The sequence below is a fragment of the Garra rufa genome, chromosome 10 (genome assembly GCF_049309525.1).
Source record: "Garra rufa chromosome 10, GarRuf1.0, whole genome shotgun sequence".
Taxonomy (NCBI): domain Eukaryota; kingdom Metazoa; phylum Chordata; class Actinopteri; order Cypriniformes; family Cyprinidae; genus Garra; species Garra rufa.
Window position 1 is genome coordinate 36,624,672 of NC_133370.1, and position 26,641 is coordinate 36,651,312.

A 26,641-nucleotide genomic window follows, 5' to 3' on the forward strand; every position below is an offset into this window, starting at 1 on the left:
TGGCAGTTGTTTCTATGCAGGACATCTGCAACGCGGGAGGATGGTCCACGCCCCTCACCTTCATCAGGTTCTATGACATGAACCTTTTTGGGCCGCTCCAGGCTCTTCTGTTCTCCTGCCCTAGCTGTATCATAGGCAGGGATTTGTAAGTCTGGTGGTGTGGGCATCTTGTTCCCCTAGTGTTTTTTGATGCAGCTCAAGTTCCTAAAGGGGAATGTCTCAGGTTACGTATGTAACCATTGTTTCTGGAGGGAACGAGACGCTGTGTCTCCAGCCATACTTCTGGCATCCCTGCAAGTGCTTGCTTCATTCCTGAAGCACACATGCTTTTAAGCTTCCTGGTTGCTTACGTCACCCGCCCATGATGTCTTGCCCTTCCATTGGACTGATTACACATGTGATTTAGAGTGTTGGTTCGCTGTGGGCGTTCCCCTAGCGTTTTCAACGCAGCGTCTCATTTCCTTGGGGAACCATGGTTTCATACGTAATCTGGGATGTTTTTCCTGTTTAATTCTGTAAAGCTGCTTGGTTTAAACAATCTTTTGTACATAGTGCTATATAAATATAATATGACATGACTTTACTTGACTGAAGTGCCAAAATGCTTGTAAAATCATCCACATCACTATGATCAAATTCTTAACTGCCGTTTTCTCACAGACCCCAATTTTCACCTCTGTATCATTCCTCATACAAGAGCTCACACTTTTGTCAGATGTGTGATCTCGTCATGGGGCATGGGTGTTCAAATCTACATGTGCTAAGGAGTGTTTTGTTGACATTTCAATTGTATAGGCCACCAAATGGTTTGAGCAGTTCTTACTTAAGGAACCCCATCCATTACAGGTCTGATCACTGACCTCCATTGTATGGATATTTCTGAAAATATCTTGTATGTGTGCGAATGAGATTTTCAGTTCCAATCAAAGTGAAAACATAGCAGACTGATGGCCGACTTTGGTTGGCCAGGCATGGATGTGGAAATAAGGTGCAGTAAAACTTTAATGAGAGTCTGTCATCTTTAAAATGCCATTTTCTCATCCACTGACTTGCTGTATCCTCAGCTCTTACACCCCAGAGTGATAAAAATCAGCCCATCACTCGATGACCTTATTCTTTTTCAAAAACAGCTCAAAAGCCTTAAATCTGATTAATAGCAACTATCTGGTGTTAACTGGCAAAAAATTCTTACTGCAGTCAGAACTGTCTTTGCGCTCTCCTAAATGAATTCTTAGTGCTCAGTCTAACTGTTTTGAATGTTGAATGTGAATGTTGAGTGATCAAGCTGGCTAATTACAATCCTTGATTTACGGGCAGACAACACCTCTCAGAAAAGAGCCTGTGAGCTCTGTAATGTTTTGTAGTTTGCGCAGTATGAAAGTAAGTATACAGATACTTTTATGTGCCTTTGACATAGTTTTCCCATTTTTTGGGCGCTAGATCAGTCACAGACACACAGACAGTGGGAGGCAGGGAGGGGGAGGGGGAGGGGGGGTCTTGAGCAAAACAACAGATCACTGATTTTCATCCCTTTGTGTCAATAGTAATAATCCATTTGAGTAAGCCCCTGCATTATTTGCTGTAATAACCATACAAATAAATCTCAAATATATCAACTCTGTTCTGTGTGTATGTTTATTGTGATACACGCCCTCCCCCCAGTTTTGGCTGAAAGATTCAGAGAAAGCTAAATTGTTAGATATGTTTTGTTATTTTTTAAAGCAAATTTAAATATGAATGCATAAACAAACTGTGTAGTTTACTTCATTCTGTGATTTTTAATTTAAAGCTTTTAAGGTTTGGCTTTTTCACTGTGTTGTTTACTAGTTGAGGACACTGGGAATGGTGCTTACAGTTGTAAAGCCAAGGGGCTGAGTCTAATGAGGTCACACCCTGGACATCCACCCCGCCCACTGTGCCATGACTGACACATGTTTTCCGGCGCTTTTTTACTACAGCCCAGCAACAATAGCAGAGGAGCTGTCCTTGGTACTAAGAGCTGGAAACGGTGTGAGCGAGTGCATGCGAGGGGGAGAGAGGAGAAGGGTGGAGGCGTGTTCTTTGTGTTGTGCAGCGACTTAATCTGCTGTGGCATCCACTCAGAGAGGAGCTGTACATTCGATAACCAGCACTGCTGTGGGGTACCCAGCACAGCCCCCTGCTTAAGTGTGTATTTAAAAAAAAAGAAAAAGGATTCACTTCAAAAGATCTTCTCCTGAGCCTGCATGATTCATCTTGGAAGACTCAAGTGTTGTGCTGCAGTAAGACTTTTAAAAGTACGTCGATAGGAGTTAGAATAGATGTTTTTCTCAGGTTGTTCTCAAAATGTTGTTGTGCTCTAGCAGGTGTAGCATATACTGATGAAGAGGAGAGCATCTTTTAGATTAGAGTTACGTGCGTACCCAGGAGGCTGAAGGTTCTTCATCTACAAGGAGCTGCAGACAACTACTGTTACGGCAATTAAATCTCCTCCTCCTTTTATGCAATTAAAGCCTGGGAATTTGAGCTTGTGAACTGGAGCTTGACTTTGAAATGGCTTGAATATTTCCTGTTGGACTGGAGTTGGAACATCAGGATATCAGTCCTAGGTGCTTTTGGGAGTCTAATGGAGCTACCTGAACTGGGTAACATCATAGCCTGCAGGGACCCAGTTCCTCTGTAAGTATAAAACTCATCTAAGCTCTCGCCCCTTTCTTGAAACTTTACATTTATCCCTATACTCATGCAGACTTAATGTTTCTTATTGAAGATGGTGTCACCATCTGTCTAGCTGTTACCTGGAAACATGTATTGTGTTCAGTTTGTAAAATAGACTCATTTCTCCTCATAAAAACAGGGAGTAAACAGAGACGATAAGATGAGATGTTGGCAGAACGTGCTAGCGAATTAACCAAGGAAACAGCTTAAAGGGGAGAAGAGAGTGAAATTACAGGAATGATGCACAGATGCACAATATGTAAATATCCTTAAATATCCTTAAAAAAATTTATAACAAGATTAAATTACTTGTGAAGCTTAGGTATTACAAATTTTTTCTTTAAAGAATATATGAAGCTTTCTTCTCACATTGTCATATAGTTTTTTCCTGTCATAAACATCATCCTCACTGAATTGTTAGACAAGTCAAAAATTAAGGGAAACATCTTTTTGCACTGTGCAAACTCAAACTGGCAACTTTTGCAAAAATCCTACTGACTACTTCAGCAAGATCATATGAGATCAAACAGGTTCAAATGCAATAAGAAGAAAGCAAACTGAATACAACTGAACATCTGCTCTGAAAACAAGTTTCTCAAAGGGTCAACTGTAGATGATGCAGAGGATGCTGGGCAATGGTGGTGGGTCTCTGAGCTGGCAGTGCATTACCCATTTGGGTGTTTTAAACCCCCCTTCCCCCCACCAACCTTCCTCCTCACACACAGATACCGCCCCTTACACATAAACAAGCATGGCCATATTCTTGGATCACTCTGAAAATACTGACCTACATAACACAGAGTGCTGTCTCCTCCCTCTCCTCCTAAACCTCTGCAGATGTACATTGCAATAGACTCCACACTCTGCGTTTCTGTATTCTTCATCCAACACACACACATAAACATACACATTCTTTAGAAAATATAGTTACTTAAGGGTTACTCAAGCTCAAAAAAATAGTCACACAACATGTCTCACTAAATGCAGCCCGATACTCAACTAACATAGTCCTGCCAATGTATGTTTCATAATTCAGATTACTAAAACCATTTATTTGTATATGTGCTCTTGAGGCTTAACACTGAGCTATCTCTCTGTGTTTGCTGATGGTGGGAGAATCTCATTGACCCAGAATCCTTTTACACAATAACCCATTACAATAGCACTGCCGTATGGATTTAGCAGTTCTAAGCATTTCTATCTATCTATCTATCTATCTATCTATCTATCTATCTATCTATCTATCTATCTATCTATCTATCTATCTATCTATCTATCTATCTATCTATCTATCTATCTATCTATCTATCTATCTATCTATATATCTATCTATCTATCTATCTATCTATCCATCTATCTATCTAATGTAAAAAGCAATATTGTAAGAACAATAATAAAAAAAAAATTAAATGATCACAATTATACCTTGAACTGTTTTTATTTGCAGAATGCCCTGTTGGAATATCTATAAGCAATGATTAGCTCAAAAGAGGAGGATTCACTAACAATTCTGCAGTATGTTGAAGATTGTGGACTAAGAGCATATAACAGATTGGTCTCACAGAACATCAGCCACATGTGGAATGAGAAAAACTGGATTAACTTTCAGGATAAAATCGACAAGAAGCAAAAACAGGAAGAAGCTTTTAAAAGGTAAGAATGAAAATATGCTATCAATGCTTACATAGGAACTCAACTCGCTCAAGCTGACATAAAACATTGTGAGCATTCACTCATTTGCACACACTCTACCTACATATATGTAAATGACAACCACAAAAAGAAACAAACCTTGATATCGTTCCCTGTGGTGCTCTCTCACACCGAATCCCTCTGGCGAAGACAGAAAAAAACATGTCCCCTTCTAAATGTGGATGTTGATTTATTATTATTATTATATATTTTTTTTAATGTATGCATATATATGACCCTGGACCACAAAACCAGTCTTAAGTCGCTGGGGTATATTTGTAGCAATTGCCAAAAATCATTAAGAAATTAAGTAAAGTTCATGTTCCATGAAGATTTTTGTAAAATTCCTACTGTAAACATATCAAAATGTAATTTTTGATTTGTAATATGCATTGTTAAGAACCTAATTTGGACAACTTTAAAGGTGATTTTCTCAGTCTTTTTGATTTTTTTTGCATCCTCAGATTTCTGATTTCAATGTATTTCATGTATCTCAGCCAAATATTGTCCTATCCTAACAAACCATACATCAACAGAAAGCTTATTTATTGAGCTTTCTGTTGAGTTAAATTTTGTCAAATTTAACCTTATGACTGGTTTTGTGGTCCAGGGTCACATATTAGGCTTGGACATGTTCATAATGTATTTCATTCTTTGAAAGGTTATATGCAAGACATGCTCAGAGATAATTTTGGATAATGTTGCACAACATTTGTATCAGTTTCATGTGAGTCAGTCATACAAAAGTGATTATATACATGAGCAAAGGCTTCAGATGGATTTTGACACTTTTCAAATCAGTGGCCTTGCTAACATAAATGCAGCTGTAATTGTGTCAGTGGGCAATTTACTGTTGAGTGCTGCCCCAGACCCGTTGGCATAGACTGTATTGATCACATTTGGCACAGCCTTCTAAGTGCAATAAAAGCTAAATGCTCTCAGAGACCTCCTTCATGCACCTCCTTCAACTTCTTAAAACCCATTTATTTCATCTTTGACATGATGTAAGTTTGTGCTTTTGAGGAATGCTGTATACACCAGTTACTGGGATGCATAGAATACATGGTAAAACATGCACAGCAGTCACTTTTGTTTAGCTTTGGTCATTTAGGAAGACATCTTTTAATAATTTACGCTTCAAAGCACCATTGAACCTAATGATACCTATAGATGAGTTTGGTTCAGACTTTTTAATACTTTCCAAGGCAGAAAAAAAGCAGTTTATAATAAATACATTTGTGGTAAATTAGTGAATTTATTGTGGTTATCATCCAAACAAATATAGTCATGGTAAAATACTTGACTTGTTTGTGATTAAGCAAGAAATGTACCTAAAAGACCTTAGGTGTCCCAAATTACCTAATGTCCTAGATTCACTTTTTAGATCAGTGAGATTCAGATTAAGTGGCAAGTTACATTTTTGACTGTAAAGAGTATAGAAGAGTATTTACCCTCAGATATTGGTCTACTTCTGGTCTGTTTATCAGCTGATGCTGATATAAAATATTTATACTCAGTGGCTAGAGGATGAAGGTTAGAAAAAAAAGAATAGCTGGATTTTTCATGAGACATATAAGTGGGTCAATGAGACGACCCATTTTTACAGGAACTGATGGGAAGAGAGAGAGAAAAATCTGGTAGAAAGAGATTAAGTGTGAAGAGTGTGCTAGCAGGAGTTGTGTTCTGCCTGGTGACTGCTGGAGCAGTCACTGACCAATCAGATTGCTTGCACATGTACATTGCTCTGAGTGAGGCGGGTCTTCTTTTATTCTGTGCCATTCTGTTGGAGCTTCCACTGTCTCTGGGAGTGCACAGAAACTTAGTCCATACACAGCATCACATGCTTATCAGCTTAAATCAACTAGGCTGTAAACACTGAAGAGGATGGACAGTGTTTTATATTGTTTTGTGTACATTGTTTCAATATAAAGAATTGTTTTTCTTGGCAGTATTGACATTACCACTTTTACTGGGCAGGAGCAATGTAATAAATAATAGGCTACACCTGTTTAAAAATACATTCTGTTTAATTGGCCTTATTTAAATGTGACATAATTTCTATCACCAAGTGGAGCTGCCAAAATAACGACTATAATGTTTTTAATCAGGTATTCTGAATATGCAATTTTAAAAGGAAAAAAAAAATGCAGCATAAGTGCAAATCTTGCTTTATGGTTGCTTTATTCAGAATTTCAAAAAAGATTGTGCAACACTGCACTAATGCTCTGCTAAGGAGAAGCATGGCATCAGTTACTTTTAACAGTAGGAAACTTGTCTGCGCCGTCACATGCAGTGCAGACAGCTGCGCCAACATCACCGTTCCTCTTCCTAATGACAGCTTAATGCCTGATCCGTCACGTGTGTGCATGTGTGTGTGTGTGTGTGTGTGTGTGTGTGTGTGTGTGTGTGTGTGTGTGTGTGTGTGTGTGTGTGTGTGTGTGTGTGTGTGTGTGTGTGTGTATGTGTGTACCTGGTATTCATCACGTTGTGGGGACCAAATGTCCCCACAAGGATAGGAATACCAGTAGATTTTGACCTTGTGGGGACATTCATTTCTCAGGTCCCCATGAGGAAACAGGCTTATAAATCATGCACAATGAGGAAGTAAAAGTGTGCACAATCTCCTGTGAAGGCTAGGTTTAGGTGTAGGGTAGGTGTAGGGCGATAGAAAGTACGGTTTGTACAGTAAAAAAACCATTACGCCTATGGAATGTCCCCATAAAACATGTAAACCCAACATGTGTGTGTGTGTGTGTGTGTGTGTGTGTGTGTGTGTGTGTGTGTGTGTGTGTGTGTACCTGGTATTCATCACGTTGTGGGGACCAAATGTCCCCACAAGGATAGGAATACCAGTAGATTTTGACCTTGTGGGGACATTTCTCAGGTCCCCATGAGGAAACAGGCTTATAAATCATGCACAATGAGTTTTTTTGATAAAGTAAAAGTATGCACAATCTCCTGTGAGGGCTAGGTTTAGGTGTAGGGCGATAGAAAATAAGGTTTGTACAGTATGAAAACCATTACGCCTATGGAATGTCCCCATAAAACATGTAAACCCAACATGTGTGTGTGTGTGTGTGTGTGTGTGTGTGTGTGTGTGTGTGTGTGTGTGTGTGTTTGAATGGTGTTGTGTACGCACAAATGTGTGCAGAGATGGGTTACACAGAGCAGCAGATTTTGTGTTTGGTTTCTGTGGGTACCCTGTTGCTAGGCAAAGTTAAGCCCCTGACCAATGAACCCATCTTTCAAGGTTCCTGCTGTTTAGCAGCTGTGTGTGCAGGAGTTACTAAGTTACACAAACACATGCACATGCTCAGGTAATAAATGAACACACCTTGAACTTTGCTAACGCAAACAGCAATTACATTTTTAACTCAAACAACTGATGGCTAGTGCAGTCATTCTCATTCGTGAGACAGAAATCCTCAGAGGGAGAGAGAGAGAGAGAGAGAGAGAGAGAGAGAGAGAGAGAGAGAGAGAGAGAGAGAGAGATTTCACCACACTTTATTCAATCATTACAAAGTCACTTAAAACAAATCAAATTTTCCAAGACTCAGAGAGCACACAAAAAAAACAGAACTTATTGTAACATGGTGGAAAAAATCAACATTTCTTCCACAACTGTACAAATAGCTTCTTTAAAACACCATTTTTGCAAAAAACTTTCTAGATCGTTCACCATTTTATAGAACTTAAAATCAAGCATTACCCTCGATTTTACCAGATTTTTAAAAACTGTTACCACATGATGTCCGTCTCTACCTTCTATTTTGAGAGAGAGAGAGAGAGAGAGAGAGAGAGAGAGAGAGAGAGAGAGAGAGAGAGAGAGAGAGAGAGAGAGAGACGTTAACAGAGATCTTTGATCTAGTACCAAAAGAATCAAAGTAGATTGACTTAGAAACATAAGTATAGTAGCATAAAAATGGCAAGCGTGGTAAATAAGAGACTAAAGAAGGTCAATAATATTTTCTAGTGTAGCTCATAAAACACAATGTAATTTTTTGTAATATTGTATAACTGGCATCATTGCACCAAATCCTGGAAAATATGCTCCATTGTTTTTAGGCTTGTATTCCTCCATATATAAAATAAATACCTTAACATTTATATTTTATTCTCAAATAAATAAAAAGTGTGATCAAAATAGTCATTGGGGGCCTTTTACTGTGTCAATAAGTCTGGTGAGGTGCCAAACAGAAATCAATAGCTCCAAATTAGCCATTCATTCAGATGAGTAACTTAATCACATATCTCATTAGAGTGCTGCTAATTAGAAGTGCATGCACAGACATACATAAGCACAGAATGATTTACATAGCAGCACTGTATGTTATGATTTAATACAAGGGCTTTCAAACTGGGATCCAGAAATCCCCAGAGGGCTGCAATGGAGTGAGTGGAACTTAAATAAGACCTGTCTGTATTTGACTTTGGGTTATTTTGTACAATTAAAAGATTGTATACAGCCAAACAGCTCATGTAGAAAAAAAATAGCAAAGCTACTGTTCATTGAACAAATCAGCATGCCTCATGTACATGCAATCATCCATAACCATAAGTTCTACTTTCTGCACAATGGCAATGGCAGAAACTTCAACATAACAGAAACTCTTTCAAATGTCAAACATAACTGAATATTAAACATTAATAGATGTTTCCCTTTACTCAAAAACACAGTAGCACAGTAGTTAAACAAAGTAGTACTTAATTTCAATATTTACTTTCCATATCCAGCCATATGCAAAGCATGCTGGGAACTAACAATCACTGCCAAAATAAAACTGCAAAATTGAGCTAATTCTCTTAAAATTTTTTCCAGTTTAATCAGTTCCTCAATTCAAGCCTCAAAACTGCTTAATTATCCTTAAAAAAAAAGGAGGAAAACATATCTCTTTGTTTTATTAGTGAAAAGTTCTCAATATTTTCTATACAACACTGAAGCACAATTTCTTGAATAAAACATACATACTATTTTTAATTACCACCTTAATGTTTTAAATGAAAATTACAAAACACGATTCATATTTTTTACAGTGTAGTATTATATAAAGCAAAGTATTTCGTTTTTATTTATGCTCAAAATATTCATATGATCCAAAACATTTATTTTATTTTATTTTATTTCAAGTGTTCCTCTGTGTTGAATTTCTCCAGAATTCTCAAATATGCCAGGGTCATCTAAAAGTAAAAATATACAAACCACAAATGAAATAAATTGTGATATATTGTTTTAATATATCACACAACTTTACTTTAAATCCATTCATTAATTGTTTTATTTCTGATTGTGATATCTTATCAGGGAGGAAGAGGTGATCGAGGGTAAACACCTGCGAATGGGTTCCATGAGCATGCCTGCCCCGGCGGAAAACATGTCCGCTCACCAGCAGCATACCCCCTGTAACCCAGGTTTCGCTGTTCGTTCTCAGTCCCTGCACTCTGTGGAAGGAGGGGAAGAGCAGGGCAGCCCTACATCCCGTAAGCAGCCCCCACCCAAACCCCGGCGGGACCCCAACACTAAGCTTAGCATCTCCTCTGAAGCTGTGGACCTCAGTCCCACAGGGTGTAAAGGCGATAACTCAGAGAGGTGTGACGGTAAGATCTGTGGTTGTTTAACCGAAGCTTTACCTTTACAATTTCTGTTGCACAAAATTTTGTGATTGCCTTTTTCTGTAGTTATATACTACCTAATGTTAAATTGAACCCTGGCTATTGTTTCATGTGAAAATAAGCACACAACAACAATGTGGACAATGCCATATATATATATATATATATATATATATATATATATATATATATACAAAGTTGGAGAGAGAGAGGGACAGGATCAGGAAAGGCCAGGACCTTGACCAGAGCACAACAGGTCCTGACTACAATGCCACAATTTTGAACAGCCAAGTGTGAAGACTTGTGGACTGAGCACAAACTAAAGCTGCTTTCTTATAATTTGTAATTATGAATTTGCAGGTTTTTAATTCCTGAAAAAAGAAAGCCATAACTGTTCCAGGGGCATCCTCAAGCAGATCTCGACAAGCCTCTCAGTTTATGTGTATGGATCTGTTTTATATTTTATTAAGCTGTAGGCTGTAAAAGTATTAAGTCAGTTTATATTTCTCAAGTTCTGAAGTGTGCAGTGAGAGTTGCTTTTAGTCAGAATTTGAAGGGATCGCAGTGTGCACGCAGATCTTCCTCAATGCCACAGCAACCAGCCCACAGAAATAGAGACCTCCTGCTGCTCCACCAATCCAGACATCAGATATCAGACTCAACCAATCATCAGCAAGGTGACAAGAAGACAGAGTGTGGCAACAGCCAATAAGGAATGAGATAGCAGCAAGCTCAACAGTGCTTTAGCCAATGAGCACCAAAGAGTGGGGAATGTCCCTCATTCAGAGGACAGTTGCGTGTTTAACGGGAGGTTGAGGGGATGTGGGGGAGGGACCAGCCAGAGCAGAATTCATTCAGGAGGAGTGACTGACCTAGATTTAGTTCCCCCGGAGGAGAGAGGGCGAGGGTAAACAGATCTGCTCGTAGGGAGGGGAAAGGCAGAGAGAGCAGGAGGAGGGGCACATTCAGAAGCACAGAAACAGATCTTAAGATCCACCAGTCTACACTTTTCAGGCATGCGCAAAGGGATTCTCTGACTCACTGAGAGAACATGAAAATGACTTTAATCTGGCTGCAATGCAGTTTTACTCTTTTTACTCACTTTACAATCCCACAAAGCATTTATGAGAAACTGTTCTTTGATATCAAAAAGGATTATCTTTTCTCAGCACAGAAATCAAGGCATCTTATCATTTTTATTATCAAAGTATAGGTGGAAAATTAGAGTGTGTGTGCAAAATTATGATCTATATGTCAGGTCACTTTTGAGGCAGTGCCCAGATTGTGTTTCCCAATGTGTGTATTTTGGTAAACTGCAACTGTTTATTGTATTGTATGTTATATTCAGACTTAGATTAACCTGTCTAAATTGAGATGTCTGGGAATGTGGGATGAGAACGGAGAAAAAATATATTGATGTGTACGTATTGAAGTTGGTGATAAAGATTGTGATAGAGTTGGAGCAACAGGACCATATGGTATCTGACTAATTGAAAATGTTTAAATTGTCCTGTTTACAGTGACCCAAACTCTCTGCTACTATGGTAGCATGCTAAATCATATATCTTTCTTCATGCTTTTCTGCTTTCTCAGGAACACAAGGTTGCAGTGAGGACTGCAGGAAAGTACCCCCACCGAAACCTAAGAGGAATCCCAACACACAACTGAGCACTTCCTTTGACGAGTCTTACATCCGCAATCATGGTTCAAAAGGTTCTCCCACCATGCTCTTCTCAAGTGATGACCAGGTGCCTTCTTCTCCTCAGCTGCAGGGCCCACAGGATTCAGACTTAGATGAACCTGTCTACATTGAGATGTCTGGGAATGTGGGACGAGAACCGACAATTCATCCTGAAGAAGATGAGCCGAGTGAGGCTGTCTATGAAGAGATGAAGTATCCTGTCCTTGACGAGTTTGACTTTCGTTGGGATCTTTCTAGCTGTCGCTCGCAGTGTGTCACACCCTGCACACCTGAGCTTGATATCCATGTCCCCCTAAGCCGTTGTACCACCCCTCGGGGCACACCAGTTTGTGACATCCCTGCCCCATTCCCCAACCTGTTGACCCATAGGCCACCTTTACTGGTCTTTCCTCCAGCCCCTGCTCAGTGCTCGCCCAACTCAGACGAGTCTCCACTCACCCCTCTTGATGTAGCAAAGCTTCCTATGTTAGAGAATGGTTCTTATGGCAAGTCACCAACCTCATCTTCTCTGGAACCCTCTGGCTCTGCATCTACGTCACACCTAAGACGTGCAGAAAGAGAGCTAACAAGCACTCCTACAATAACAGTATCTGGGCGATCGTCGGCACCACCACTGCCCTGTGCCCTCTATAAAAGTTCCTCCTCTTCACACAGTTATCAGCGCAGCCACTCAGCCTGCCCCTCACCTGTGAGTATGGGCCGCTGCCTGACGCCCCTCAGCCTCATGCGATCACCACCTTTTGATGGACCATTTCCTACAGCAGGCCTTCCACGCAGCTCCTCTGCCACACCTCATGGAAAGGGATCACCGCCACATGATACAGGCTCAGGGGGGCGGCATCATGGCTCTATGCAGAATGTCTCAGTGGCACGCTCACGGACGCCCACTAGCCCCCTGGATGAACTCACAAACCTCTTCACTACTGGCAGGAACATGCTGAAAAAAAATACCAGCGGCAGAAAGAGCAAGGAGCCGGGAGAAAGTGAGTGACAACTGCTCATAAACATATTCAGTCACTAATTTAGTAATTGTTCATCAGTTTTAAAAAACTTTAAAAAGTGTATTAGTAACTAGTGTACTGCAATAGTGCAAGAGAGTTTAGTGTACAAAATCAATTTAGTAAGATTAAATAATCACTGATTTAATTTATCTCTGACTTAAACTAGCACAGAAATACTGACCAACAGATTTTGAGCTATGTATTTTGACAATCTTTTTTTTTTTTTTAATAATATGTGAAGACGCTTATTTTAGAATTTCTGCACCTGGGAGGAATTTGTCTGCATGGCTCCTCTCCAACACTCTTCTCGTATATTAATATTTTACTTATTTTAAGATGTTAATCCTTTGAATTCTGGGTCCATTATATTCGCTAGATATTTGTAAACTTTCTAAAACACTGTATCTTGGACCCAACATACTCTGCGTTTAGCAAAGACTTTTGCCATGTTTATCTCTGCACAATCTTAAATTTACACAAAGACATAAACCACAGATCAAAATTTAATCCAGAGAGATTGAGGCTAATCCCCAGGTATACTTAATTTTTCACACTCTGTCTCGTGCACAGCTATGTTTACACAGCTTTTAAAGAAAGTTCAGTCACAAACTAGAGCGGATGGATGAGTTAAACAGTGGTGGACAGCAGGGGCGCTGCTAAGGGGGGGTAAGTTAGGACGATTCTAAGGACCCATGCCCTTTAGGGGCCCCCAGAGATCTACTTTGCTGTAGTAGGGGGGGCCCAAACTCATATTTTGTCATAGGGCCCAAAATTGCGAGCGGCGCCCCTGGTGGACAGTAACTAAGTAGTTTTACTTCGTTACTGTATTTTAGTACATTTTTTAAGTATCTGTACTTTACTGGAGTAGTTTTATAAAGGTAACTTTTACTTTTACTTCACTACATTCCAAAGCATAAGATCGTACTTTTTACTTAACTACATTTTATAAAACATATTCCTCCTTGATAAATATTACGTGCTCCGAGACGCAGAAGCGGTGTCTGATTCATGAACAAGCTGATTCTTTTCAATAAACCTGTTAAATCGGTTTCGCAAATCGCACCAAACGATTCATTCAGGAATTGGATTTATCCAATTGCAGCTGTTCTCCAGTCGACAACTCACTGATTCAAATGAGCCTTTTAGAGCGAGTCTCCAGTGAACTGAATTCTCAAGTAAGAACCGGGAGATTTTATGAGCGCGCACGCGCGACTGATGCTGTGAAAAGTAAGTTAGGCTACTAATGTCGAATATTAGGATTAATTACTGTAACTGTCAGTTGTTTGTGAACTAAATCTGGTGTAAAGGATGATCTACTTAAGCCCACTGAAATGGTTGAAGGCAGACACATTAACACCTCTAGGTCAAAAAACGAAACATTAAAATAACACAGACAAAATAACTTATGCACGTTCATATTTCCCGCTGCTGTAACTTTGACAGTTTTATATATATATATATATATATAAAGATAAATGCTACGCATTTAGCCCTATGTGACATCTGTTTTTATATTGTTTACAGTATCAGTTTTTATATTGTTTGGATCAACTACCGTTATAGCCAAGTATACAGATATGAATGTATAACCAGGGGCGGATCTAGAAAATTATTCATGTGGTGGCAAGGGGGTGGCATTAAAATTATGAGGGGTGGCAACACTGAAGCAAGCATCCTTGCATGTTTTTTGTGGATTCAAGGAACGCTATTCTTATTCGGTGTATACACTAGGGTGCACATTTTTACATTGTCCTATAAAAATGAAATAAAGGTTGATGTGTAATTGACTTGAACCTGATATCTGGATTGGAAAGTCAGATAAATTAAATGAGATGGTACGGTATATTTAACTTCTCTTTACTGAGTTCTATGCAAACCTGTATCAAGTTTAAATCTATGCCTAAGTTTAATTTACAAAGCATGACAAACAATGCAGACTGCATATGGATACAAAGTCTCAGTGGATCACGTTTCCTTAAGTCAAAAACACATAATAAATATACAGAAACCACATTTAAATCACCAACAAATATCTTCAAAATGAATAAAATAAATCACAGTATTCAGTGCAACAAGAGCAACAAAATGACCTTTTAAAGTATTCAAATATCTTGGATGAGACATGAAAACAAATTCAGTAATTTTAGTGCAAGTAAAGCAACAAAAGTCCCTATAAGTCCAAATATCTCTTCTTTTTTAACAAACCAACAAATTTGCATGGACCGAAAACTAAATAACAAATTTTGGTGTAACAAGGTTATGACCAGCAGTTTATTAAACCATTCACAAACAGTTTTGGTGCACATGTGTACAGTTGCAGACATATTGTTGTAGACATTACAGTTGTCAGGGTTCTTACACCTTTTCCAAAGTAAAATTCAAGCACTTTTCAAGCACTTTCAAGGTGCATTTTCAAGATTTTCCAGCACTGTGGTGTGGTGCATGTTCACATACATGAGTTCTTCATTTTAAAACAGATGTTATTGTGCTATTAAAAAAACAACTGTCTAGATTGCATATAACATTGCCTAATATAAATAGCCAACATACAGTATACAAATTATATAATTTAAAATATTTAATAAATATAATTTACAGAGTATCTGCAGTATTTTTATTTATTTATTTATTATTTTTTTAATTTTTAAGACCTGCACAAATAAAAGTAATACTGTATGAGTGGGGTAGGGCAATGTCTATGGTAACATATTAATGACTGGTATAAAATGATTGTAAAAAAAAAACATGATTCTAAACTAAAATTCTAAAACTTGCAGTTCAAAAACAAGTTTTTCACAAATACATTTCACATTTCAGCCTAAAAGTACTAAAGGTAGTCAAAAAGAAGCTATAAAATTAATAATAACATTAATTTAACTAGCCCAAATAAAAAAGACAATATTTTTAAATATAGAAAATCAGATAGGAATCTAAATGTCAATCAAAATAGTTTTAATACACAAACAAACAAATATGAAGGAATTAATTTTTTTTCACTATTTACAGTGCATCTGCAGAATTTTTAAATATCAATTTAGGGTAATGTATAACCCTTTTTAGGAGCTGCACAAGTAAAATGAACACAGTATGAGTGGGGTTGGACAATGTACGGTAACATATTAAGCCATAAAATGACATGACTTATAATTCAGATTTTCACAAAAACAAAACATCTTATACAATGGCATTTCAGCCTTTATACCATTAAAAGGGATAAATCAAGTATATAATTGATTATATTTATTTAAAACATAAATATTATTGTCTTAATTGTTTAGATATTTAGAAAGCACATTAACTTGTTTCACATTTACAACTCTATGTGTTTGCTGCATAAAAACGTGGGTAGATATTTGCAATAATCTGACTATAAACATCTGAAAATTTGCAAATTCATTCTCTGTCACGAAGTGGCGCTTTAGGAGCGCTGAAAAATTATGGTTTCCCTAGTAACGGCTGTACACAAAGCAGCATTAACGCTGTTTTATCAGGCAAGAAATGAAAATGCAAACGACACGTTTCTAAGGACAGTCTGTTCCCTTCAGATATATTTATATAAAGACATCATCTTTTTTCAGTGACATCATTGCCTTTTGAAGTTTTATCCAGCCCTATCGTGATTCTCCTCTTTCCGTCCCCAACTGTAAGAGCTCTTAAAATTATAATTAAGCATTTTCTTATTCCATTTAACATATTTAAAACTTTTTATGGCTTTAAATTTGATACAACTAAATTGAGGAGTTTTTAAGAACCCGCAGGAGCCCTCTACTTTACGATAGTCCGTCGGGGAGGCCGGTGAAACATTTTGGTAGCCAGACAGGAAAACACAATAGCCCCGGGACGTCAGGCCAGGTCGGACACAACCAACAAGTACACCATCCTTGCGGTCCCTGTAGATATGCATATCTTCTGTTCCATTCCTAAAAACCCCTACAAAGCTGAGAACTAAGTGCCATGGACCAGTGTACTCACTCTCTATTTATTTGGCCCGCAACTTCTCCGCACCTAAATCCACTGATTTCTGGCTCTGAGCCACTGACTGCATCTGACACAAGAAACAGAGGGGGAGGGGTGGAGCCTGTTAAGGGATGATAAGGCCAGCCCAGTGTCAGTATGGAAAATAAACCAATGGGCCGCTGTCCCTGCTTTATGGGCCGGTCGTTGGCCAATTAAAAAAAAAAAAAAAAAAAATCATATTATATCGACCAGCCCCCAAGTGCGTCGGCCCACCGGGCATTTGCCCGCTATGCCAGATTACCAGTCCAGCCCTGCGTCGGGCTGGTGATTTTGCGAGCCCCGGGTTCTCGTTTTAAACATAATTCGTATTTGTCGTTTTCAAGCCATCGCGGACTGATGCGACAACCTCCCGGCATGTTTTCGCTTGATCGCTTGGCTTTTGACTAGCTCTTCCAGGTGTTCGTCCTTGGTTTCCAGGGCGACGCTGATAGATGATTAGGACGCTCGTCACACTATACGCTATTTTTATGTCATCAAAATACAGAGTCGCTGCTGTAAATCGGTAGAGGAAACCCTTTTGTTTTTAGAACACTAGGACACTAGTGTTGGGGTGGCAAATGGGGTGGCAAGGCTTTTTCTTAGGGCCACCCCGTGCCACCCTGGTAGATCCGCCCCTGTGTATAACCATACTGAAAATAAGTAAATATTGTTAGCTGATGCTAACTGTCTAGCTAACAAGCTTGCTAAATTGAGGTAATTATATATATATATATATATATATATATATATATATATATATATATATTTATTCAGATTACATCTGGGCGAAAAAGAAAGGATGTGATGTTCAGAACATGGTAACTACAGTTATATCAAAGTGGGAAGTGATGCCCTCCAGGGGCATTTGTTCAGGGGTGTTTTTATACCACAGACAAGGTTTGAGAAAAACAAATATTATGAAAATATAATTATATTTTCATTAAAATGTTCTTCCTAAATTCAGGCCTTATTCTCATATCATATAAAACTGTGACATTCTGCAAAACAACAAACTTTAAAATGTTTTTCTTGTGAAAATTCAAATCTGTTTTCTCTCAGGTACACCGCATTGTAAGCTTCACAGTGAACATTACTACATGACATTCGTCAACATAGTTCATATCAACAACAAAAATATATCTTGACTCCATATAGGGTAGTGGTTATTTTGTGAAAATCCCAGATATTTTGAGCAGTAAGATCATAAAAAAATATATAAAATACATATAAAATGATATAAATATATATTATATATAAAATTACAAAATCTATCAGTACTTTTTTACTAAGGAGTACTTTCACTTTTACTGGAATAATATTTATTATTTATACGTATCTTTTACTCAAGTACTTGATTTGTGTACTTTGTCCACCACTGGAGTTAAACACATGCACAGTATCATCTGTGGACTGTTCTGTCTCAACATTCACTTTGCATGTTTGCTGTTATATAGTGACTGTCACGGAATGCAGATTGCGGAAGTGTACTTAAGGCTTTCACATTTGTGACGTTTGCACTTGACCACTTGTCTACTTTCATTAAGTATTTTCAGAAATTGGGCCAAGGAATACAAGTCTGTGTATAAATTTTGATTACCTGATGGCACACAGTTACAAACACAGTGTTGTAAAAAAAGAAAAAAAGTTTTTATAGAGCTGCATTTACACATTTTGAATTTCAGTGTACTACGCTTTGTAACAGATGACAGATTGTAATAATTGTGGTACTTCAGAGTAGATTGATAGAAAAAAAGTGATTCTCTTTATTTGCATGTTGACTGTCATTACTTAATGAAGTTATGAGATGTGAACTGTCATTTATATATGTCACGTATCTGGTCTATCCTGTCATCATGAACACTTGCACCACACTTCATGGACTTCATTCCCCACAAGCCACTGCACTAATCACTGCATTCACCTGCTCTCACTTTACTGATTACCGCTCACAGCTGCACCTCATCACACTGACTGCATTTAAGCTTCTCACACACACAGCCACTCTGCGAAGTCTTATTGTTCCGTGTGGTCTGTATTTCCGAGCGTTTCTTCCCGAGTTTGTTTTCCCTGTGTTTTGATTCCTGGACTCCCTCCCGTGTTTGATTCTTGCTGCCAGCCCCGACCTTTCTGCCTGTTTTTTGACCACGATTTCTGCTTGACCCTTTGTGTTTGTTTGTTTGTTTGATTAAATGCTGCAAATGGATCCGAAAGTCTCTGACCTTCCCTGTTACAATATACTTTAAATGAAAAGGCACATTACTGTTTGTCTAAAAAAGAACAACAGAAAAAGGTCACATGCAGAGTTGATAGTTCTATCATGCTGGACAGAAGGGGGTGTCTCCCTCAGAAGAGTTAAAGACCAATCAAGTCAAGTCAAATCACCTTTATTTATATAGCGCTTTTTACAATACAGCCGTTCGGCCTAGTTTCTGGAGGGAAGGCGTCATGTTCTGCTTCAGAATGTACAGTACATAAAGATACATGCATCTGTTTTTTGAAGCCAGGTTCTACACCTGACGCACAGAATGAGTACTCAACTTCGTTAATTGATCCCTGCAAGGCCTGTTCCAAATGGAACCTATCTAGGAAAACCTTTGTATGACCCTGACCACTCTAGTGTAACTCAGTTTCAGGGTGTAACTGAACCTACAAAAGCCTTGGCCATCTTTGTGGAGAGCAACAATTCTAATTCTCAAATCCTCAGAGAGTTATTTGCCATGAGGCACCATGTTGAACATCCAGTGGTCAGTCTGAGAAAATTGTACTTAAAGCACCAAATTTTAACTGTTCTAATACAAAATACACAACTTTGTATGGTCCTGTCAAGCAGACAAAATCTTAAACATGATGAATAGGACGTGGCTTTGCATTATTACACAACATATTGCTGTTATCACTTATGGTGTACTAACTTTTGTTGCCAGATATTTTGACAATAATGGATGTATGTTAAGTTATTTTCAGAGGACAGTAAATCTATACTGCTATACAAGCTGCACATTGACTACTCCAAAATATATAATTTCTATAGTTTAATTTCTATAGTATTAACCCTTGAGAAGATATACTAGAATGGTTGTTGAAATGTGAGGGGTGTAATCACTTTTGTGAGATACTGTACATTGACACAAACTCCTTACCCTAAACCTACCCATCAGAACTAAGTGCTTCACCCAAACCCTTACTTTAAACCTAACCTTTACCCAATTATAACCTTATCCCTAAAATCAAGTTTTGACCCTCAAACAGGCCTTTAAAGGGGTCTCAGAAAGTGAAGACTGGCCAAAATGTCCTCACTTTACAAAATTGTCCTCACTCCGATGGTCTAAAACTCAAAGACGGCCCAAAGATAGCTGTTCAAGTGCACACTAATAAAGCCTTTAAGTCAAGTCACCTTTATTTATATAGCGCTTTTAACAATACAGATTGTGTCAAAGCAACTGCACAGTATTTAAACAGCACCATAGTGTGTAAGTAACACATTATTGTAAATAATCAATTTTCAGTTAAAGGCAGTTCATCAATGAATTCAGTGATATCATCATCCAGTTCAGTTCAAATAGTATACGATATCGCTGGAAAGTGTCCCCAACTAAGCAAGCCAGAGGCGACAGCGGCAAGGAACCAAAACTCCACAGGTGACAGAAATGGAGAAAAAACCTTGGGAGAAACCACGCTCAGTCGGGGGACCAGTTCTCCTCTGGCCAGACGAAACCAGCAGTTTGTACCAATGTTTGATTGTAGAGAACTCGTCAGGATCCCGTGGTGTAGCACCAGTGGCCGTCTAGGTTGGCGAGGTCTTCATTGATGATCCATCTCTGGAGCTCATCTGGTTGACATCCACGGCTATTTAAGTCATCTCCAGGTGGAGATCCATGATCTAAGCTGGGTATACGGACTGGATCCGGGGGACTGCAGTGACCATTTGATCTGGATACAGGCTGGATCTGGTGGCTATGGTGACCTCGGAATAAGAATGAAACAGACTAATATAAGCGTAGATGCCATTCTTTTTACGATGCAACGAGTGCATCAGATGTTATGGGAGGTGTTTTCGGTTCCGGTTGACCTAATTAATGCAGCCTAACAATCCTTTAATGGATTTGAGTTCTAGGAATGTGTTAATGTTTTATGTGTTAGCCATCTTAAAGAGATGTGTCTTTAATCTAGATTTAAACTGACAGATTGTGTCTGCCTCCCGGACAGTGTTAGGTAGATTGTTCCAGAGTTTAGGCGCTAGATAAGAAAATGATCTGCCACCCGCAGTTGATTTTGATATTCTAGGTATTATCAAATTGCCAGAATTTTGAGAACGCAGTGGACGTGAGGGACTATAATGCGATAGAAGCTCTCTCAAGTACTAGGAGCTAAACCATTGAGGGCTTTATAAGTAATTAGTAAGATTTTAAAATCTATACGATGTTTTATAGGGAGCCAATGCAGTGCTGACAGAACTGGGCTAATATGGTCATACTTTCTGGTTCTAGTAAGAACTCTAGCTGCAGCATTTTGGACCAGCTGGAGTTTGTAAAGCATTACAGTAATCTACCCTTGAGGTCATGAATGCATGAATTAATGTTTCAGCATTTGACATTGATAGCATAGGTCGTAATTTCGATATATTTTTAAGATGGAAAAATGCGGTTTTGCAAATGCTAGAAATGTGGCTTTCAAAGGAGAGATAGTTATCGAATAGGACGCCTAGGTTCCTAACTGATGACGATGAATTTACAGAGCAGCCATCTAGTATTAGACTGTGCTTTAGGTTATTACTTGTGGAGGTTTTAGGTCCAATAATTAACACCTCTGTTTTTTCAGAATTTAACAGTAAGAAGTTATTCGCCATCCAGTTTTTAATATCAGCTATGCATTCTGTTAGTTTTTCGAATTGATATGTTTTGCCGGGCTGCGAAGAAATATAGAGCTGAGTATCATCAGCGTAACAATGAAAGCTAACACCATGTTTCCTGATGATATCTCCCAAGGGTAACATGTAAAGCGTAAAAAGTAATGGCCCTAGTACTGAGCCTTGAGGTACTCCATACTGCACTTGCGATTTAAATGATACCTCTTCATTTATTGCCACAAACTGATGACCTTCCTTTAACTGGAAGGTCTCTCAGCTGGTGTTAATAATTGTCTTTGACCTAAAGATGCATGTCCTTATTTTCCTTATTCCTTTTTTATAATCTGTTTTAATTTAGTTTGTTGATGTTGCCTGGTTGCCAGTTGGTTTTTAGGTTTTACCTGATGAAGGGTATATCTGTTGTTGTGGGGATGGTTGATGGTGCACATTTTCCTATGGCTTATTAAAGGCTTGCACCTGTCCTGCACCTTGTATGTTGTCTAATGCAGAGACTGGGTTTGGCACAGTTTCTGGTTGTACTTAGGTAAGAGTACCAGTTATTGATTGTTTCGTAAAGGACAGGCGTAACACACATTTGAACAATGCTGTAACAGAAGGTCTTTGTGTGAAACCTTCAATGGATAATCAGGAAGGCATGTTTAAGACTGTTCACATTACAAAACTATAGGATTAGAAAAATGTGTATAAATAACTAAACACCTTTTAGTCTTTTTTAGGTACAGTTCACCAAAAATGTAAAATGCTTAAAACAACTCTGGACCCCACATGAACACAAAAAACTGAAATTTTTAAACACATATCTTTTATTCCATAGGGAGGGAGAGCCACACCCATCACAACTGCCTAATGCACTGATACCATTGACAGTCCAAAGAACAAAAAACTACTGAATGAATCATTGAGTATCATGACACCTAGTGACCAAATTCCAGTACTGCAATAATAAAAACATTTGGAACACATCAGTGTGAATAGCCACCTATAGTTGTCCACCTAGTATAACATGAGTTGTCACTGAAATATCTGTAATGTCTCTTCTTCTAGATGAAACCAAAGGAAAAGGTCACAGTTCTGAGTCCAAACGGGAGCACAAGGAGAGGAGCCATCACAGCAAAGAATCCAAGCGAGATAAAGACCGCAGCAATGGAAAGTCCTCACATCTGCGTGATAGCAAAGACAGAGAACTAAATGGCATTGAATGCTTATCTCGACATGACAGCAAGGACTGTGGATATAATAACGTTGAGCCATTAGCCAGAAGGGACAGCAAGGACAGGGGATATAACTGCCCAGAGCTGCCTTCCCGACAAGAGAGCAAAGATCGAAGCAGTAGCAATGAGGCACTGCCTCAACGAGATAGCAAAGACAGGGGCTGCAATAGTGCAGAACATTTTGCCAGACATGACAGTAAAGACCGAGGTTATATTGGTTCAGAACATTTGCCCAGACAAGACAGTAAAGATCTGATCAGAAATGGTTTAAACAGCAGGCGTGACAGCCGAGAGAAAGTTTGCTATGGGATAGAGCTTTTTCCCAGACATGAAAATAAAGATCTGGGTAGAACAGGCTTAGAAAGTCAATGGGATAAAGATAGTGGCAAGCATGTCATAGAATCTGGTCAGGACAAGGAGAAAAGCAACCACAGTGCAGAGAGCAGGCATGGGAGCAAGGAGAAAAGCAACCACAGTGCAGAGAGCAGGCATGGGAGCAAGGAAATAATTACCAATGGCAATGATGTCATGAGCAAATGGGACTGCAAAGATCGAGGAGTACACACAAATGATACTTTTCCCTGCTATGATGAGAAAGATAGAAACAATTATAGCACAGAATCACCCAAAGCACAGGACAAGGATACAAGGCCTGGATCTTCAGCCATGGCATCATCCATTCGGTCTGGTCGATCCTCCATGAGTCAAAATACAATTGTGGGGAGCTCAAACTCTGGTAAGAACAAAATTTGTTTTACAGCCCAGCTAAAGTGATGAGCACGACTAGTTAGTAACATGTTTTAAATGCTGTCCCCGAGAAGGAATGCTAATTTGATGAAAATGCTGACCAACTTCTCTACATACTAGGTCTTTAAGCCTGGTCTTCAACTGTTATCTTAGTCTGACTAGCTAAAAGGTGCTGAAAACTTCTCTAAAACCAGGCAATAGACCAGCCCTATCAGCCTGACTAGTTTATTATTATTATTTTTTATCAATTTCCTAGACTAGCAATAACCACCATAAATCAGTGTGATTTATTCTGGAAGAGCACAGAAATTCAATTTTGGGTGGAAAGATAGTGTCATAACTGATGTTTCATGTTCATTTGTAGAAACTTTCCTTGCAGATCTGAAGATGGCTCCAAAGACAGGACGGTCTTCTTCCACAATAGTAGCACCATCTCCAAAAGGCACACCTCAGAGACAGCCAGCTGATGTTCAACAGGTAATGTCCTTATCTCTGAACTTTTTTGGGCAGCTGTAAATTTACATATAGTTGACAATCTATTTTCCCTATATGTCCAATAGATGCCCCCTATGCCATGGTTGTATAGTGACAGCACAATGCTGGAGATGATAGAGAGGAAACAACGTCTCTGCTGGGAGATACGGTCTCGACAACGCCTTCCTGACCGTAGCCCATGCAAGAAAGAAAGCCTGCCTACCATGCCCAGCTGGAAAAAAACTAACGGGACAAAGAAGCACAGCCCACCTCCCTATCCTACTCAGACTACAGTCTTCTGGGACACGGCCATTTGACTTTGTGGTCTTGTGAGCATATTAGGATCGTGCTCTGTCCTTTATTATCAGACAGGGTTGAAGCCAATCATAGTGTGCTCCTACCAGAGGGTGAGTGGGGTTACCATAGCAATATTTCAGAGGCTGCAGTTTATGAGCTTTTCAAATAATTGTTGATATCTACTATTTTTATACACAATGTGATTCCTTAATGACTTAGCATCAATAGATATTTTCTATATTAAATACATTATCTTTGCAAAGATTATGTAGTTTTTCTAACATTCATTTTTTCTTCTTCTTCTTTTTTTTTTTATTTTACCCCGCAATACACAATCAATACCTTTTCATCAAGCGTTGACATGCCTTTCTATTTTAAGACCTCTGTAAATTAAGTTTCTGTGGTATTTTACCACACTGAATGAAGTCTTTTTTTAACACTGGACATTATGGTGATTGGATTAGGGCTATCTTTTTTTCTTGCTGCCTTTCCACACATTATTAGATAATTTATTTGAATGTCTAATATTAAGAAATAAACAGATCAAGCATTTCTCAACAATCCTTTAAAAAGGTTAACCACATTCTTGTTTGTTCTACCTTTACTTTCTCTAGTCATTTAAAGTAAGTGGTGGGTTTAGAGAGTATGCCTGATTGAAGGTCAGGTCATTGCAGGTCAGGTCTCCTTTATTGGATGTTGTAACAGTTCTGTGTGTACATGACATGTATAGGTGTAAAACCGAAGGGACAGCCCTCTCCTCTTTGGGTCTGTGGCAATAGCTGGCAGGTGCCACTAAAAATCATCCAAAGTGCAAAGAAGGTCACCCAGAGATTAATGACAATCTGGAATATCAAAGTATTTTTTTATATCATCTCAGCATTATTTAAGAATTGTGTACGAGGACTGATAATTATAAAATGAGATGATTTTTGTGTAATTGTCTTGTATAGAATGACTGTGCCATAATTTATCATAAGTCAATGGAGTAGTTTTGGATTTAGATTTGTAAATTTCAGACAGACACAACTATCTGTATTAACAAAACAAACTAATGACCAATAGCTCTCAGCTCTTGTAAGTATATAGTACCCTATGGCCTCAAGGCCTGCTAACAGGGATTATAGATGCATAAACAAAGAGGCTGTACACAAGAGAGCTGCAATTCCACAATCCTCTACCACATATTCCCTGACTGAATACCCACAGTTGTCCCTCTACCTCAACCTCTCAAATCAGTTCAAGTGGTCATTCATTTGCACAACCAGTGCACCACCTGCACTGCCAAAGTACTTGGATGTTATAGTAAAATTCTCTCACCTTCCCCTCCCTCATTCCTTCCTTTGACCTCCATGATTGAAACTGATGTCTGTACAAAATGTGTTGCCTTGGAGACCGGTACTCACTGTAACTGGGTCACACTGGGTGAACACAGCCACAAAGACTGTAGACTAACCCCTGAGGTATAGAGCATTGGTTGCTAGTTTACATGCATTTTGGAGAAATAAAACTATTAATTATCTGAAATAGTGTTTTAGATACGGTATGAAACAGATGGTCCATTTTATTTAACTCATTATGGTTGTGTGAGCTGATCATAGGTGTTAAGGGGAACGAATAACCAAGGTACCACTTGGTATACAGTCTCAAAAACATGGAGATTACAAGATGTTGTAGCCTGTTTTTATGTATGTGTGCCAAGCTACCACTATATGCAGATCATCAATAAACTTTGGAATTCACTCTCTTGTCACCAGAGGGTGCAGTTTGGAAATGTAACAATGAACAATCTCTTTGTATGTAAAATGTGCACTGTGACAGGCAAAAAGCCTATGTGTTCGCTTCTCTGTACAGTGCCATTTGAAAAAAAGTATGCTGATTGTCTCAAGAGACTTTTCAAGAGGAATAAACAAATAGGAATTTTTAAACTTCTGTGATGTACTTTGTCTCTTTTCTTGCATTAGCAAATCTTAAATGATGCCACTCAATTGTACAAATAGCTTTCATGTTTGAGGTTATAATAAACTGGTGTTCAGTTAACATTATTTTGTAAACACACTTTATTGTCTCAATAAGATTTTGCCACTTACGAATTATAATGTTTAGAATTTGTGTATAGCGAAAAATGTCCTTTTATTGTTACATTTCTGCTGTCTTAAGGCCCGTTCACACCAAGAACGATAACTAAAAAATAACTACATTAGTGGAAGATGTTGTTATCTGTTTATTCGAAACACATGCTTGTCTGCCGTTTTAAATTCTCAAGCTCATGATAGCAGGATTGATTATGATTGGGTGTCAACGTTTTTATCAATCATCAGCTGGAAAAAAAATCATTCTGAAAGAGATT

At 38.6% G+C, this 26,641-nt stretch overlaps 1 protein-coding gene across 2 annotated transcripts; it reads left to right on the forward strand.

Moving 5' to 3' along the window:
- The first annotated feature begins 2,087 nt into the window (after positions 1–2,087).
- Positions 2,088–26,203, forward strand: nyap2b (neuronal tyrosine-phosphorylated phosphoinositide-3-kinase adaptor 2b). Of its 2 annotated transcripts, none has more exons than XM_073849185.1 (7): positions 2,088–2,658; positions 4,145–4,350; positions 9,692–9,984; positions 11,593–12,684; positions 22,610–23,512; positions 23,888–24,000; positions 24,084–26,203. In XM_073849185.1, the coding sequence occupies exons 2-7, from the start codon at positions 4,172–4,174 to the stop codon at positions 24,312–24,314; spliced, it is 2,811 nt and encodes a 936-aa protein (XP_073705286.1). In that variant the 5' UTR covers positions 2,088–2,658; positions 4,145–4,171; the 3' UTR covers positions 24,315–26,203. The 2 variants fall into 2 exon arrangements, with proteins under 2 accessions (XP_073705286.1, XP_073705287.1); XM_073849186.1 differs by having other exon boundaries at positions 23,903–24,000.
- The last annotated feature ends 438 nt before the right edge of the window (positions 26,204–26,641 follow it).